Below are 16155 nucleotides of genomic sequence, written 5' to 3' on the forward strand. Positions count from 1 at the left end.
TTATGTTGTAGATTGAAGAGGAATAAGAAGAAGAAGAGCATCGACCATGGCGATGCATAAGCTCATAAGTCGTGGAGCAGCTCGTGTGGTTCCAGGCTCATCTTCTTCCGCCAATCCTTTCCGTGCTCTAGGCAATGCTCTTATCGGTTCTTCTTCCAAGACTTAGGTTCGTCATCTTCCTCATCGCTTCTTTCACTTTCAATTTCTCTTCTCCATTTCGAATTTTCAATCCTCAAGTGGCCTCAACAGCGTCATTTTTTCAGGTTTTCGTTTGATTCACAAGCAGGAAAGATTGAAGGAGATACCTCATCCACGCCCACAGCTTCTGAGCCGTAATTTTGTCCAAACACTTATGGCCACATACTGCACCAGATCTGAGAGAACGCTCACAAGGATGAGCTTAAGAAGAACGAAGATACCATTTCAAGGTCAGACGAATCATATTGGTATGATCGGTTTGATTATCGCCGAAATTCGAAGTTTGTTGAGCAGTTTCTTTGCGATTTTGTGATTAATTTGAATATGTCTACGGTTTTTTTCCTTAGTTTTGCATTTCGTTTACAAATTGCGATAAATAAATTGATTAAAAAAAATCTGAAAATTACTTGCTTGCTTATTTGTGTTAGTTCTAATATGATTTGTAATGCTGGTACTGTGTTTTTAGTATTTAGCTGAATGGTTGAGCATTTGCATAAACATTTACTGTTTGTATGATGTACATGCTAAGCTATTGTTAGTTAGCAATTTTTGTTTCAGTCTTACCACTGCTTCTGCTATTACAGAAGGATAATAATGTTGTTTACTTGTTAAAATTCCTTTTTCAGTGGGTTGAGACATATAAGTTATCTAGCCTGGTTTTGCTACTATATATATATATATATATATATATACACACACACACACTCTCTACCTGCACGCAGGAAGAAAAGCTTTCTTTTCGTTAATCAGATATGAGTTGTTTGTTATGTAAATTATGACCAGTCATTTTAAAAGTTTCAATTTGGATTATTAATGAGTCTAGAGTAGTAATTCTGACTGTTAAATGGCAGATGTCAGGACAGTAAATGGATACGGTCATGGGGATGATTACAGAGGAAACAATGAATCACAGATGACTAAATATTCTAGGGAGGCATTAATTTAGCTCTTAAATCTGGTGCAGTTGAAACTACATCCTAGGTATAAATCTCTATATATAAGCTACAGTTATTCAACAGAACATGATTTGGAGCACCCTTAGGATGTGGTCATCCTGTATCAAGCTGTAGAACCTTTTTTCCAATTTCAAGTAACATTCTGGCACTTAATTTTAGCATTCGAGCATTTTGTTTCCCCTTTTATTTCAGATTTTTATAAAGTAGAGTGTCCGCTTTGACAGGATATCAATTTTCGATGAAGTTTTCAAGCTAATGTCACGGTTAGACTTGGTGGTAAGATTTACTCATCGAAGTTTTTAAAGTAGATTATTGTTAATTGATGAGTGATGTCTAATTCTTCATGAAAAAAAAGAGTGCTTTATATGCTATTGCCAAATTGTGGTTCCTACCTTAGCGTTCCATTAACAAAAGAAAAATCCTCCCTTTGCAGGTAGACTTTTCTGAATTCTCGCGCTTCTATGATTTTGTTTTCTTTATGTGCCATGAAAATGGTCAGAAAAATATCAATGAGTTTTCTTGCTTTATAAAACTCATTATAATAATTCTTAGCCGTTTCTGTTCATTCCTTAGAATAGCCCTATGAAACCTCCTTTACCTTTCTTTCTTTTTTTCTTGAATTATTTGCAGCTGTAAATAAGGCGATTACTGCATGGAGGTTAGTATTAGCTGGGAGGTTTCGGTTGCTGAATCAATGGTGTGATTTTGTTGAGGTACAAACATTCTGAGGTTGCTTACAACTCAATGCTTTCTAGGGTTTGTTTGTTGATTCAAATGCAACTTCTTCTTCTTGTTTGTGTATTGATTTTGAATGGTATGGAGTTGTACACTTTTATCCTACCTATTATGTAAATGAAATGATGTAGTTGTTAACTTCCAGTAAGTGGTATGAATAGTTGTTATACTGTTCATACCCAGCAACTGAGTTTATTTCTATGACATAGTATTAACAGTGTACTTCTATGACATAGTATTAACATATTCTCAGTAACAAAGAATGCTCTATATTTTGCTCTATATATAGATGTGCACTTGAAGTTTATGATATGCAAAATGTGATTTTTACTAGGAAGATGGTTCTATGACATAGTATTAACAGTGTACTTCTATGACGTAGTATTAACAGTGTACTTTTTTTTCTTTTTTTTTCTTCTTGTAGAGGTATCTTGTTATTACTAGTATTCTACTTCTCAAAGTTTTCCATCTTTTAGTCTACCTCAAGTTTTTTTTTATTTTTTTTTTATAATTGTTTTAAGGTTTTGGGTTTCTTTGTTAACCCCTTTTGATTTGGATAGTCTGAAAATTTACAGTTTTGGCTTTGGTTGAACTATGATCAAAATGGTCGGGTTGTGAATTTCTCTGGTTTCTAATTTTGCAGATGTTTGGTCTTTTGTTGTAAACGATTTTGAAACCTCAAGTCCAGTACATGCCTTCTGTTTTGTTGCTTTGACACCATTTCTTATGACATGTTGATTGGACATAACTTGTTGCATTATTTGTTCTTGTAGTTGCTGTCATATAAAGAGTTTTTTTATAGGTATTTTTTTTATTTGTAGGTTTGAGACTTGAAGTTTGTTGATCAATAACATATTTGTCAAGGTAGATACCCCTGCATAGATTATCCATGAATAAAATTAGCAAGAATGTGTTCATTTTAAAACTTTAGATGCTAATGTTGGATAATTGAGAGGAGTAATGTGGTAAGTGTTGTACCAATATTTCATAATTTTCAGCAATTTAGAACTTCTCCTTTCCAAAGCTTGGCCACTGCGAATTTTGGTATTGCCAATGGATGCCACAGCTAGTGGAACCCCAACTATACAATACCATAACATTCTTGACCAGCTAATTACCACTATTGTTGTTTCCACTCCTGTACCAACATTCAAAATGAGGCAATGTCATCGCTTTGGGACCTTAATCCCCAGAGAACTCTCTTTAGCTGCCAACCCCTCAATTGTCCTTCATGTCCTTACTGCATGCAATTTGGATCCTTAAGACCTTGCAAAGCTAGAGGCAAGTGACCTGTTGCTCTAAAGTTTGGTAATGTATTGGTGTTTTAAATCTTAGAATTGATAATGCTGCTGGTTTGATTTTGGATGTGTGTGTTGCAGGCAATATGCTCATTTTTCTGGCAGTCTGCAAACTTTGCTCCTGACTTTGAATTGTCCATATCAGAGCTTGCTACTCTGGACATTTGCCAAAAGAGTGGTATATTTAAGCCAATGACAGTGGAGAAACGTCAAGAATTGAAGCAAAGATGTGGGGGTTTCATGAAACCTAGTCTTGAAGTTCTTGTTGGCTAGAGAGGCATGTTTCAGAAGGGAGAAATCACAGGCAATAGTAGGGCTGGGTCACAGTATTACTGTAACTTCAAAAGGAGCTGTCTATTCATTTGGCTCTAACAACTCAGGACAGCTTGGACATGGCACCACTAAAGAGGAAAGGAGGCCTCGGCAAATCAGGTTGCCAATTCTTGATCACTCCTTAGACCTAATTCTATAAAATGCAAGAAAAAGAAAAGAGAACTAGTTGACTTAAAAGAAAAGTTAATGGAACTCCGTTATGTTGCAGATCTCTGCAAGGCATTCAAATTGTTCAAGCAGCTGTTGGGGCTGGCAGGACAATGATGATCAGTGATGCTGGGAAAGTTTATGCCTTTGGAAAGGACTCAAGATGATTCTATGACATAGTAATAACAAGATAGTTCTATGATATAGTATAAACAATGTACTTTTATGAAATGGTATTAACAATATTTTTCTATGGAATGGTATTAACAATGTACTCCTATGGAATTGTATTAATAATGTACTCCTATGGAATGATATTAACAATGTATTTCTATGACACGGTATTAACACTGTACTTCTATGAAATGGTATTAACAATATTTTTCTATGGAATGGTATTAACAATGTATTTCTATGGAATGATATTAACAATGTACTTCTATGACATGGTATTAACACTGTATTTTTATGATATGGTATTAATAATGTATTTCGGGCTTGCTGGGCTTGTTTTGGGTTTTTTTTTTTAGTTTTTATGTGTTGGGCTTGTTTTAAGTTAATCAATGGCAGAGATGTAATTTATAGTAACTTCAACACTTATTCCATATGTAATAAATGGTTTTTGGGTATGTTTCTAAATTGAATTTCATGTAGGGTTTTTTTATAATTTTAGCTCCTATTTTGGGTGTATTACTAAAGCTCCCTATATCCTACTGGTCATTTAAATTTGAAATTGGATTTTACACATAGATTTATAGAATGATGGGTATGTGTCTAGGAAATAGAAAATATAGGGACCTATATTGGACAAGCCCTAAAATTTACTACACAAATCATTTAAACATAAGAAAAATGTATATAAATACACTCTTGTTTTAGAGAATTTGTATCATATTTCAATTTACTAAACATGTTTTACTCGAAACTATTGATCTTTTTAAGTCTTTTGTCTTTCTTGCTTTTGCCCCAAGATACCATAGCTACTTATAGACTTATTATTTTGGGCTTATACATAATGGGCCTTATGCAGAAAAATTGAATTTGTTATCGACACAAGTATTTTCTGAAGAAACTCCGAATTCAGGATACTTAAAGTGGAAATATCAGGGTTACATCTAAATCTATAATAGAACAAAATATTTATGTATACGAGCTAGCGCAATGTTGGTATTCTTTTTTGAATGAAAAGCGTTTCACACCATGCAAAACTTGTCTCACTGTAGGAAGTCTGGAAATTCGTAAGCGTTGCCCTTACAATCGAGGGGCTATAATTTGGATGGTAAGTTGCATATTAAAATACTCAGATGAAAATTTCTTTGGTAAAATAGACACAGTTAATGAAATTTATTTGAAAAGCCCCAATTCCCTTTATAATACCAAGTTCATTCGAAAAAAAGTGCATCAAGTTTTAACACAATTATGTAACAAAGTTGTTCGTGGATCGTTGCACATGCTCATGGGCAACTAAAAGTATCAAACACAAGGACCGTTTATGGTGTAGTTGAATGCACTGGGGACTTTGAAGTGGATTGTAAGAAGTGCAGTAATGTTGCCATAAGAAAACTTATAAATTGGAGTTATAAAAGAGTGTTGTTAAATGAACCCTAAAATTAACTAAGTACATCCGATTATCAAACTATTTATTAAATTACAAATTTACCCTAATATAAAATGGCCAAAAAAGATATGTTGAAGTATGAAACAAATGTACACCATATTCAACCCTAATCAAACGTAAGTGAAAAATATCTACATTTTTCAAAAGGTTAAAAACATATCTATATTATATTGTATCATTATTCTTTTCGGAATTTGATGAAGCCAATTGATTTTGAAATATGAATCCAGATTTAAGCAACATACCACTCAATTGCAATAACATAATGAAATGTATATATAGAATTCAGCAAACCTTGGCTGCATTAGGGAACTTGAATACTTTGGAAGCCGCATTCTTGCTGAAACCCAGGGGCGGCCCTGGGGTGGTGCAAGTGGCGCCACCGCACAGGGCCTCCGATTCTTGAGGGCCCAAAAAAAAAATTCTTTATATTGTATATATTAATATTATAGGAATTGTATATATAGTATAGCGTGCAAAATACTTGCACAAGAGCGTGTCTAGTGGAGTTGGCTCCAGCGCATGTTCACTTGTCGGAAGCGCTAGAGTTCGATTCTCGCTGAAGTCAGTCCATTTGGCTTTTTTCATATTATTTTTGCTTTATAACCACAAACTTTACATAATTATTATAAATATCAATAAAAAAAAACAGAAAGCCTTTTAAAGAAAAAAAGGGAAATATCGAAGCTAACAACAAGAAGAGTATATATATTCCCCCAACACTTTTTACTTCAAAACCAAAAACACTTCATGGTTTTTCTTTCTCTTAAACTCTGATTTTCTGGTAAAGTAATCATCATCATTCATCAATCTTTCTTTTGGTTCTTTTTTTTAGTCCTTTGACCATTTTTGTTATTCTTTCAATTTCAGGAATTTCAACACCAAAAAGAGAAATTCATAATTCCTAAATTCATAGAGACCACTCAAAATCAAATAGTTATGCTACTCTTTAATTTGTGATTGCCAATTTTTTTTTCCTATTAACCAGAGATTGCTTATTTGAGGCAGCAAGGGACCTTATAGGGGCAGGCACAAGGAGGTTATTTTTGTACCAAACATTTAAATTTATCAAATGGACACATTTAAATTTTTATGAATTTGATTTCTAATTGTCATTACATATTTATTGATGGTGACTTTTAGTTATAAAAAAATTATTTATAACATTAAGTTATGGCAATTTTTTTTTTATAGTATTTTTGTATTAGATTATGTGAGGCCCCAATTTAAGTTTCGCACAGGGCCCTCAAAATCTCAGGGACGGCCCTGCTGAAACCTCCACTACAACTTCCACCAAGTCCCAGAACATCTTTTCCCGACGAGGAGAACTTTTGAAAAGGAAATGAATGACAGGTTTCTTCAGCTTCCAAAATAGATAAGCATGAGTAAGGAGTGGGTGGCCCTGGACCTCGCAGACTATTTATTCGGGTGGCAACAAAACCTTGGTGTGAATCAGAAATTAGATGCGTTGGTGGCAAGCCTGCGTCGCTCCCAGTTGATTGTGCATCAATTCGGTTGAGCTTTCCCTGTAAGGATGCTTAGAGAGGAGGCCACCAATGCTTCAGAGTGTATAGGGTATATCAGAGGTATTTTTGGTAGTTAAATAGGGTATACTGAGTTAATTTTACATTTTGATTTAAATATATAAGGTGTACTTAGATCATAGGGTGTACTCAGTTAATTTTAGGGTTCGTTTAGCAACACTCTTATAAAACAGAAGGTGACCGTGCTATTTATGGGAGTTGTTACATAAGATATGAATTTTACGGGTTTTACAAATACCCATATATTTAGCATAATCAATTCGATGAGGATGTCAGCCCTAAACTCATTTTAGAGGATGGGAATATATAACTCCCGCTATAGTGTTTGAAAATACTCGTAACGTTAATCATTAAAAAAAGAATTATTTATTCTCGTTTCCATATTTCATTTATACAATAATAAAAATAAAAAATATGTTCAATTTTCTAACAATACAGAAATATTGGTACTTGTATATTTAAAGAAAATAGATACTACACATAAGATTTTGAGTAAGATTAAGATTTGATTTTGTGTAATTTTGCTAAATTCAAATTTAGAGTAATCCTTGCTGTAAGATTAAGATTTGATTTTGATTCTTAGTCCATGTCAACATGCATATTACACATAAGATTTTCTTTTATTTCCCAGATTTATTTATTTTGATTCCTAGTCCATGTCAACACGTGTATGGGGCCTTCTTTTTGGCATCCCCTCAGGTCACCAAATTCTTCGGAATTAAAGATTTTTGCACCCTATACTATTTGTAATTTCTTTATGTTGAATGCAGTTCCTTCTTCTGTTTTTCAGTTGAAATGGGAGGGATTAACCCCTAAACACACAAAAACTAAATGACAGAGATAATAGGCATTCTAGGAACTCTTAACAAATCATCATCAAAGGTAGCCGAAACCCATCTAGGATTCTCATCAAACACAACAAACCCCAAATCAAAATTATAGCTCCCCTTGGCTAAACAGTCAGCCACCCTTAATCACACAATCTCCCTGTGCTTTATGTGGTTAATGCGGTTCCTTCTTTTTCCATTCGATGAATATAAATTTTTTTTATAAAAAAAATGGATTTCAAAGAGTCAATAAACTCATGTTGCAATATATAATACCAAACGACTTAGATCCCCATCGCCCTTGCATTGGCTTGACTGAGCCGTCCCGATCCAATTATCCGGGGAAAACCCAAACTCGACGGGGTTGCACGAGGCCTTAAACAATTTGGGATCTTTCCAATACCAGCTGGGAAGCTTATATATAGCCAACAGGGTGAGCTCAAACCTCACCATTCCACGAGCTCTCCCTTCCGAGATTTCCTTGGCCACGTCATCACCTATGTACGCGGACGCGGCTTCGATGCGGAAACTACAAGTGGTCTCGGCCCTGGTCCTCAGAGCCAATGGCGGCGGCAGCGGCTTCGTTGCCAGCAAGACTCTGACCCTATGGCTGTTGCCGCGGTTGTAGAAGATGGTGGCCTGGATGGTGTCGTAGTAGATTTCGAGCTTGTGGTTGGGGTTGGAGGCGACCAGCGTCACGTCCCAAGTGGCGGTGAAGTTGGAGGCAGAGGCGTTGTTGAGTAGGGACACGGTGGCGGAGTGGAGGCGGAACGTGGGGTTCTCACGGTTGATTGCGATGTCCCTGACGATGAGGTTGACGAGCCAGATCACACCTGCAAGGATCGTGAGCCAGAAGAGGATACAAATACACATTGTCTGACGAGCTTGAGGGGTTTTGTCTTCTTCGGCGGCATAAGCATCAGCATCAGCAGCAGCACCCATAATTAATTAGTGTTAATGAATAATAATTAGAGAGACTAATAAATAAGAGAGAGCGAGAACAGTCCTTTTTTTAATTCAAATTCCATCATAAATTGGATTCTTGGTTGCTGGTACAAAAAGTCGAGTTGGAACCATCTCTAGCCAACGTACGTTATTCGACTTGCCAACTATTTAGTCAAACTGTTTACAAAGTGTCAATTATGCCCTTATTTAATTTACACTAAATCAAATGAGTTGATATCATAAGGTCAAAATAGTAATTACAAATTATTAACAAAAAAGATAGATGTTCTGTAAAAAAAAAAAAATTAATTAAATAATATCATCCCTTATTTTCTCCCACTGCTACCTTTTCTTAGGGTTCGTAACGACATCTATATAAATGGGTTCTTTATTTATAATTAACATTCTGTTTGGTTTGCAGAAAAAAATTCGTGGGAAATAATTTCCCGTGCCTTCTCTTAAGGGGTGGGAAATGAAAGATTTCTTCCCATATTTAGTTTGCAAAACAACGTTTGTTTAATTTTTCAATATACCCATGAAATCAAATATTTAAAAAAAAAAATGGATTTAATGTTATACTAGCCTCTCTGCACGCGCTTCCGCGCCTACCTAATGGGTACTTGTGTTCCATAAAAATAGGATCTATTATTTGATTTTTCTTTTAATTTTAATTTTTTTTAAATATGAAAAGGTGTGAATTTACCATATTATCCTCATTTAATTAATAATTTCAATTCTTAATGCTTGCATTAACACATTTTCTGATATTTTGAATGTTTCATCATTCTCTGTCTTTTGCTTGAAGTACCGTGTTCATTTGACCACTCAATTGAGTTATAGAAATTTTAGTACTTTCTTGAAGCACCGTGTTCATTGATTTTGTAGGATACAATTGGATGTCGAAACGGTTTCCAATTTGTCTAATTTTTTGTAGGGATGATCTATGAATGAAGACCTAAAAAATAAATGGTTTGGATCATTGGAAAAAAAATTGTAGGGTACCCTAAAGGGCGTCCTTCAAATTGAGGGATCCCTCAATAGAAGGGGACTGTATATATATATATATAATGGGGACAAAATGGTCATAAAAAATGTGCATTTAATAGTGGCTTATTTTCCCAAAATTTTCCATGAGAAAGGAAAATGAAACCTAAAGGGGAGGAGGGTTAAAGGCACGTGAGGACCAATATAGTCCTAAGCCCTCACTTAAAAAAAAATTTCTTTTAGAATGTACTATGTATTGCTGTTATTGAATAATGTATATTAAATAATATGTTTATTTTATCACGTGAGCCCTTCCTCCCAGCTTATGCCACTTTCCTTTCCTTTTCCAAATCGGTTTATAGCTCTTATTATTAGGGCACCGTAGTAATTAAGCGTGAGATTTGGACCCTTTTACACAAATCGATAAAAACTTTCTCTTTTCTTGGAGCATAGACAAGCAGCAAAGCATACTTTCTCATTGCGAAGCTTGTGAGTCTTTCTCTCAAACTCCATATTAAGCTATCAAGTTTTAATTAGGTTAATTCATTTAATTAAAGTTTGTTAGTAGTTCTCTTATTATTTATTATTTTCTCTTTACTTGTGTTTTTTTTCAGTTTGTGAAATTTTTTTTTTCTATTGATTTTAATAGGTCTTTCAATTTATGGATGAATAATTGCTTTGTTGCATATATTGAGAGAGACATTTTTAATATTATAGACGGTATGACCAATGCACCTAAAAATAAAGAGTTGATGAATCATTGAGGGATCAAAATGCAACTTTGTATAAATTTGAGGACCATTTGAGTTAAAAATTCAAAATTTAAAGTTGATATGGAAAGGGCAGATAGTAATTACAAATTATATAAGAAAAAAAAAAGATGAACAAAATCCTCCCATATTTTTCTCCCACTACCCCCTCTTCTCATGTGGTAACTTGATCTATAAGTTGGTTCAATTACCAAAGTTAGAAGACATCTTAAATTCCAATTGTTAAATTACATGCCGTGATTTATATGTATATATTCTCGTTTTTGGTTGGAAAAAAAAAAATATTTGTTGATTTCTTTCAGCCTCGGTGAGGCACCGATGAGGAGGTTGGAGAGAATGCATGATTTTGTAGATGTGGATTGAAGTTTCTGCACTCTATTGAGCTGAAAATTTTAAACCCTAAACTGCTTTATATGAACTATATCCTTTCCACCTGGTAATATAGTTTAGGGTTTATCAGTGCTTGTTTTCTGGAATTTTTACCCAAAAGAGAGAAGGAAAAAAAAAAAAAAAACCTTCAACAATATTACAATTATTTTACAATATATTATACAATGAATTAACAAAAAAAATCAGATTTCAAAGAGTTAATAAACTGCGACTACTACAAGAGTTACCAACCAAACCAAATTACCAAGAAAATGTCAAACCAATCAATCGAAAAGACAAAACTTACCTCTTCTCAGATCAGTCCCGCATGCCCTTGACTGACCCAGTGTCAGTGCCCCGGTCGAGTTACCCGGGGAAAACCCGAACTCGACCCGGTCGCAAGAGGCCTCAAACTTTCTGGGATCTGTCCAGTACGAGGAATACTTAAACGAACCCAAAAACCTGAGCACAAAGCTCACCGACCCACGAGCTCTCCCCTCTGAGATTTCATTCGCCACGTCCTCGCCCACGTACGCCGACGCCGTTTCGACTCTGAAACTGCGAGTGGTCTCGGCCTTGGGGATCAAAGCCGACGGCGGCGACACCGGCTTCGTTGCGAGCAAGACGCCGTTGCCGTCGCTGTTGTTCACTTTGTAGAACATGGCAGCCCGCATGCTGTTGTAGGAGATGTTGAGCTTGTGGTTGGGGTTAACGGCGATGAACTTCACGTCCCACGTGGCGGTGAATTCGGCAGCGGAGGTGTTGAGGAGGGAGACGGTGGCGGATTGGAGGCGGAACTCAGGGTCGAGGGGTTTGATTACGACCTGCTTGAAGAGGATCAAGATTGCCAAGACGACGATAAGGATTGCGCCGACGGAGAGGATGGCGATTGCTCCCCACCACTTGACGATTATTTTCAACCATTTGGCGATTATTCCCCGCCAGTTGATCCGACGAGGGTTGTTGTTGTCTTGGGCATGAGCATCCATAATTAGTGTTGATGGTTAGTGTTAATGGATATTAATTAGATTGCATTACAATATTTGATTCGACTAATGCGGAATCCGTTGGTTCAAGGCCTTGAAATGTGAGCTTGGTCACCATCCAAATAGCCCAATAATCCTACTGGAGGCCCATCCATTCTTTCTTTTATTTGCATATCCAAAACCAAAAATCATTCTTGACCAAACTTTTTATATTTTTTAGTTTTCTTAAACCACGTCAATTTAATTTATGAGTTATTTACACTAACACATCCTGAGGTTTATAAAATCCTTTCTCGTTGATTGTTCATCCAAGTCTTTTTGGACGATTTCATTAAAAACAACTTATACAAATGACAAAATTTACCTCAATGAATGTGTATACAATCTAATCTCAATGAGTAACTCTGTCATTTGGATAAATTTTTCATATAAATCGTCAAATTTTGGATAAAAAATCAACAAGAAGGGGTTTTCTAAAAACAATTTAAACCCTTTGGGGATATTCGTAACATCAAGGAGTTCTGTGAAAACACCGAAAACCTCAAATGACATTAGTGTAAATAACTCAATTATTGTAAAAATTTACGGGTACACCAGCCAACTGGTGTTCCATCCCATATACATAAAACATGTGGAAATATACTCCAACTTACTACACTCTTTTTAAAATTTTAAAAAAAATAAAAAATTTCTACATATCTTATGTACATGGTATACCACGAGAACAAGCAAAAATTTCTCAGTTTGAAAACCATGCCATGATTTATATATATATCTATATATATAAAGCAAAAGGCAGAGAATGGTGAAACATTCAAAATACCAGAAAATGCCCTTGGTTAATGCAAACATTAAGAATTGAAATTATTAATTAAATGAGGATAATATGGTAAATTCACACTTTTGATATTAAAAAAATTAAAATTAAAAGAAAATTCAAATAATAGATCCTATTTTTATGGAACACAACTACCCATTCTCTTTTTTAATTCTAAAATAAATTTAAATTTTTTTAAAAAAAGCCTCTCGCAAGTGCGGAAGCGCGTGCAAAGAGGTTAGTATATATAAAGCAAAAGGCAGAGAATGGTGAAACATTCAAAATACCAGAAAATGCCTTTGGTTAATGCAAACATTAAGAATTGAAATTATTAATTAAATGAGAATAATATGGTAAATTCACCCTTTTTCATATTTAAAAAAATTAAAATTAAAAGAAAATCCATATAATGGATCCTATTTTTATGGAACACAACTACCAATTATCTTTTTTAATTCTAAAATAAATTTAAACCTTTTTTAAAAAAGCCTCTCGCAAGCACAGAAGTGCGTGCAGAGAGGCTAGTATATTATAATGTTCCAATTTTTTGGTTGAAAAAACCAAAAACATTTATCCATACATTATCTTCCGATTTCTTCTTGACAAGACTTACCAAAAAAAATATTCTTCTTCACAAGATACAAAACGGAATCGAGACATAACTGGTCAACAATTAAGTTGCGAATTCATTATAGTAGACTGTAAGCCTGTGTGTGACAAACTTTTGAGTTGAGATTTTTCAACAACGGTTGTTGGGGTTAGTTTGGTCTTTTCAGGAATTTACACAAATACGAACCCAAAAAAGAAATAGTCCACGTGGACAGCAACGTGGTGCAACCCGCACAGGAAAATAGCAGCTTCACGCGGCCTTAAATTCACTGACGCTGACGTGTCGTAACGTGTCGTAGGCATCGACCTCCCGAAACGCACCGCATCGCAACAAAAAAAGCAAACAAAACGACTAAACAGTCAACCGTAACCATTAAACCCCTCCCTCCTTCCCCACAAAACACTTCTCCTTCAAAACAGCATGACTTCATTCCACTGATAAACGCCATAAAAATGGTTGCTGCTGCAGCTCCAGCTCCAGCTCCAGCTCCATCGCCATATCCTGCACTCGCACCCACCCTATCCATTCCCATCATCACCGCCGCCACCTCACTCCATGCATCATCTCCGCCGTCCAAGTACCCCATCGACTTCTCCCCGCCGTTAATCGCCATGGTGGTCGTCGTCGCCACCGCCTTCCTAATCGTCACTTACTCCCGCCTCATCTCCCAACACGTCATCCCGCCAATCCTCCGCCTCCAACGACGCTGGCGCCGCCGTCGTCGCCGCTCCTACCTCCCCTCCTCCATCGGCGACCTCGACTCTCCACGGTACGACTCGTCGTTCGACCCGGCCGAACTCGCCTTCCACGCCTTCTCTCCCTACGGCCTCGACGAGTCGGTTATCAAAACGATCCCGCTCTCTCTCTACACGTCCAAAACGACGTCGACCGGTTTGAATAATCCTCTCAGTAAAGACTGCGCTGTTTGCTTGATCGAGTTCCAAGACGACGACTACGTTCGCACTCTTCCGGTCTGTTCGCACGTGTTTCACGTAGACTGCATCGACATGTGGCTTCGATCTCACGCCAACTGTCCTCTCTGCCGCGCCGGAATATTCCGCCCGGAGTCTCCGTTCGTTCCGTTGATGGCAGCCAGGATCCGGCCGAGCCTCGACGACGCCGTTTTCCGGAGCATCGCGCTCGAGCCGCTTGCTGAAGCTCCAGCGTCTCGGGATTCCGATTCGATCGTCACCGAGATCGAACGGTGCGCGGAGGACCGGTCGCCGAGGAGGAGCTCCAACTACTGGGATGATTATCGGATCAACGGCGGAGATTTCGTCCTGAAGCGATCGCACTCGTTCGGATTCGAGCGGAGCTCGGCGTCGGCGGAGAGGATGATGGTGACAGAGCCAGCGACGGCGTCGCCGTGGCGGTACCGGAGAGGAAGCTTCTGGAGCAAGCGGCCGTCGCCGTTCGGGTCGTTGACTAAGCCTCGGGTCTTCTCCTTCAGGTCAACGTACAGAGGCGGCGTGAATATGAAATCGCCTTTCTTCCGCCGGAAATGCTTCTTCCCGCTGACGGAGCCGAGCGCGAGATTCTCCGGCGGCGGGGCCGGAGGATCGTCTCGCCGGAGCAAGTCGATGACGAGCCCGATGTTCATGAGATCGTCGGCGATGTCAGCTTTCTCGTCGAGCCGCCTCCGGTGCGGAGATCCAGAGGCGTTGTTATCGCCAGAGAGGTTTAACAGAAGATAGAAACCAAAAGAAAAGATCGGAACGATTAAATTCTGGAGAGACACGTGGAGGGAGGGGATGGAGCGAGCGAGGGAGGGGGGAAAACAGACGGTGGGAGATGGGAGAGTCGGAGAGTAAATGAAGGCTGGTGCGGTCATTAATTGGGAGCTGAGGAGTGAGGAGGCATTAAATGCCCAGAATTGACGAGAGAGAAGGAGAGCAGGAAAAACACACAAAACAAAACAAAAAACTGGGGTTTTATAGAGAGGCTCATAAATGAGAGAGATTTAATGGGTTTTGGCGCCATTTATTTGTGTTAGAGCAAAAACCTACCGACAATAATGCAAAATGCCATGTGAGCTAGGGTTAGGGCTAAAGTGTAGTGGCAATTTGGGGGTTTGGGTTGATTTAGGTTTTTTTTGGGGGTAGGCACTAGGCAGAGAAAACAGAGAAAGAGCAGGATGTGAAGAAGTGCAATGGGTTCAGTGTTCTTCTGTACTTGTCTTTGTCATTCTTTTCATCTCACTGACTTTAGTGGGTTGGTAGAATGTGTGGTCGGTCGTCCACACTGGGGAAAGTCAACGCCACAAGTTTGGTAATTTTTGGTGTTTTAGATCTCTGTGTAATATTGTAGCATTTTGATTTGGTCCTTGTTGATGCATGGATCGTGTAATTTAGAACAAAGATTTTTTGGGGTTGAAATTGAATTGCAGGCAGAGTTCTTTGCTTTAATTGGGTTGCTAAATTAGATTTATGGTTTCTTTTGGCTGCTTCCTTTTTGATATCTGTAGAATTTCAGTTTCCTTTTACGGGGGCTGCCTGGTTTTGCTGTTTGGTAGTTTTTGGTTAATTTTGTTCCCCTGTTGCTGCTGCTACTCTTGCAGTATATATATAATCATATTTGGATACATGACTTGAAAAATGGGCTGACAGAGCAAGGAAAAACAATGCCCAACTAAGGCCAGCCAGCTTCTGGACTTGAATGAAAACTGAACCTTTCAACAATAAACCAACCCAGAATCAAAGCTATAGGCCCATTGTGTAGTTCAGGCCGAATTTACTTTGAGCCCAATTTACCCCGTATGTTCATAAAAATAACAAAAATCTCACATAAATAGACTCAAATGCGTTGAAAACTAAAAATGAAAAATGAAAAAAGAAAAGCTACCTTGGGCTTAGGTTGCAACTTTAATTAATCTTTTAATTAAAAAAAGAAAAAGAAAAAAAGAAAAGGTTCAAATTGTCAGATATCATCAGGATGTTGTCATCTTGTCAAGGTTCAAACATTGCTGTACCAAATGTCTAACAGAGTCACAAATTTTGTTGGGAGTTTAGTCCAACAGAC

At 37.4% G+C, this 16155-nt stretch overlaps 2 protein-coding genes across 33 annotated transcripts; both read left to right on the forward strand.

Moving 5' to 3' along the window:
* On the forward strand, positions 1-4055 carry LOC110770115 (uncharacterized). 32 transcript variants are annotated; one of them, XR_015826467.1, is made up of 9 exons: positions 1-166; positions 264-428; positions 1050-1288; positions 1379-1430; positions 1588-1648; positions 1785-1867; positions 2711-2753; positions 3269-3619; positions 3729-4055. XR_015826467.1 is itself a non-coding variant. In XM_088246096.1 (8 exons), exons 4-7 carry the CDS (start codon positions 1410-1412, stop codon positions 3458-3460), a joined length of 372 nt encoding a protein of 123 aa, XP_088102222.1. In that variant the 5' UTR covers positions 1-166; positions 264-446; positions 1050-1288; positions 1379-1409; the 3' UTR covers positions 3461-3619; positions 3729-4055. The 32 variants fall into 32 exon arrangements, 11 of the variants coding, with proteins under 11 accessions (XP_088102222.1, XP_088102220.1, XP_088102226.1 ...); XR_015826459.1 differs by having other exon boundaries at positions 1588-1867; positions 2888-3619; XR_015826456.1 differs by having other exon boundaries at positions 2711-3619.
* A 9428-nt stretch (positions 4056-13483) lies between these two features.
* On the forward strand, positions 13484-15542 carry LOC110773650 (RING/U-box superfamily protein). Its single transcript, XM_021978174.2, has one exon. It carries the CDS (start codon positions 13590-13592, stop codon positions 14829-14831), a length of 1242 nt encoding a protein of 413 aa, XP_021833866.2. The 5' UTR covers positions 13484-13589; the 3' UTR covers positions 14832-15542.
* Positions 15543-16155: the final 613 nt, after the last annotated feature.

Source organism: Prunus avium, chromosome 8 (assembly GCF_965620075.1).
Source record: "Prunus avium chromosome 8, drPruAviu1.hap1.1, whole genome shotgun sequence".
Taxonomy (NCBI): Eukaryota; Viridiplantae; Streptophyta; class Magnoliopsida; order Rosales; family Rosaceae; genus Prunus; species Prunus avium.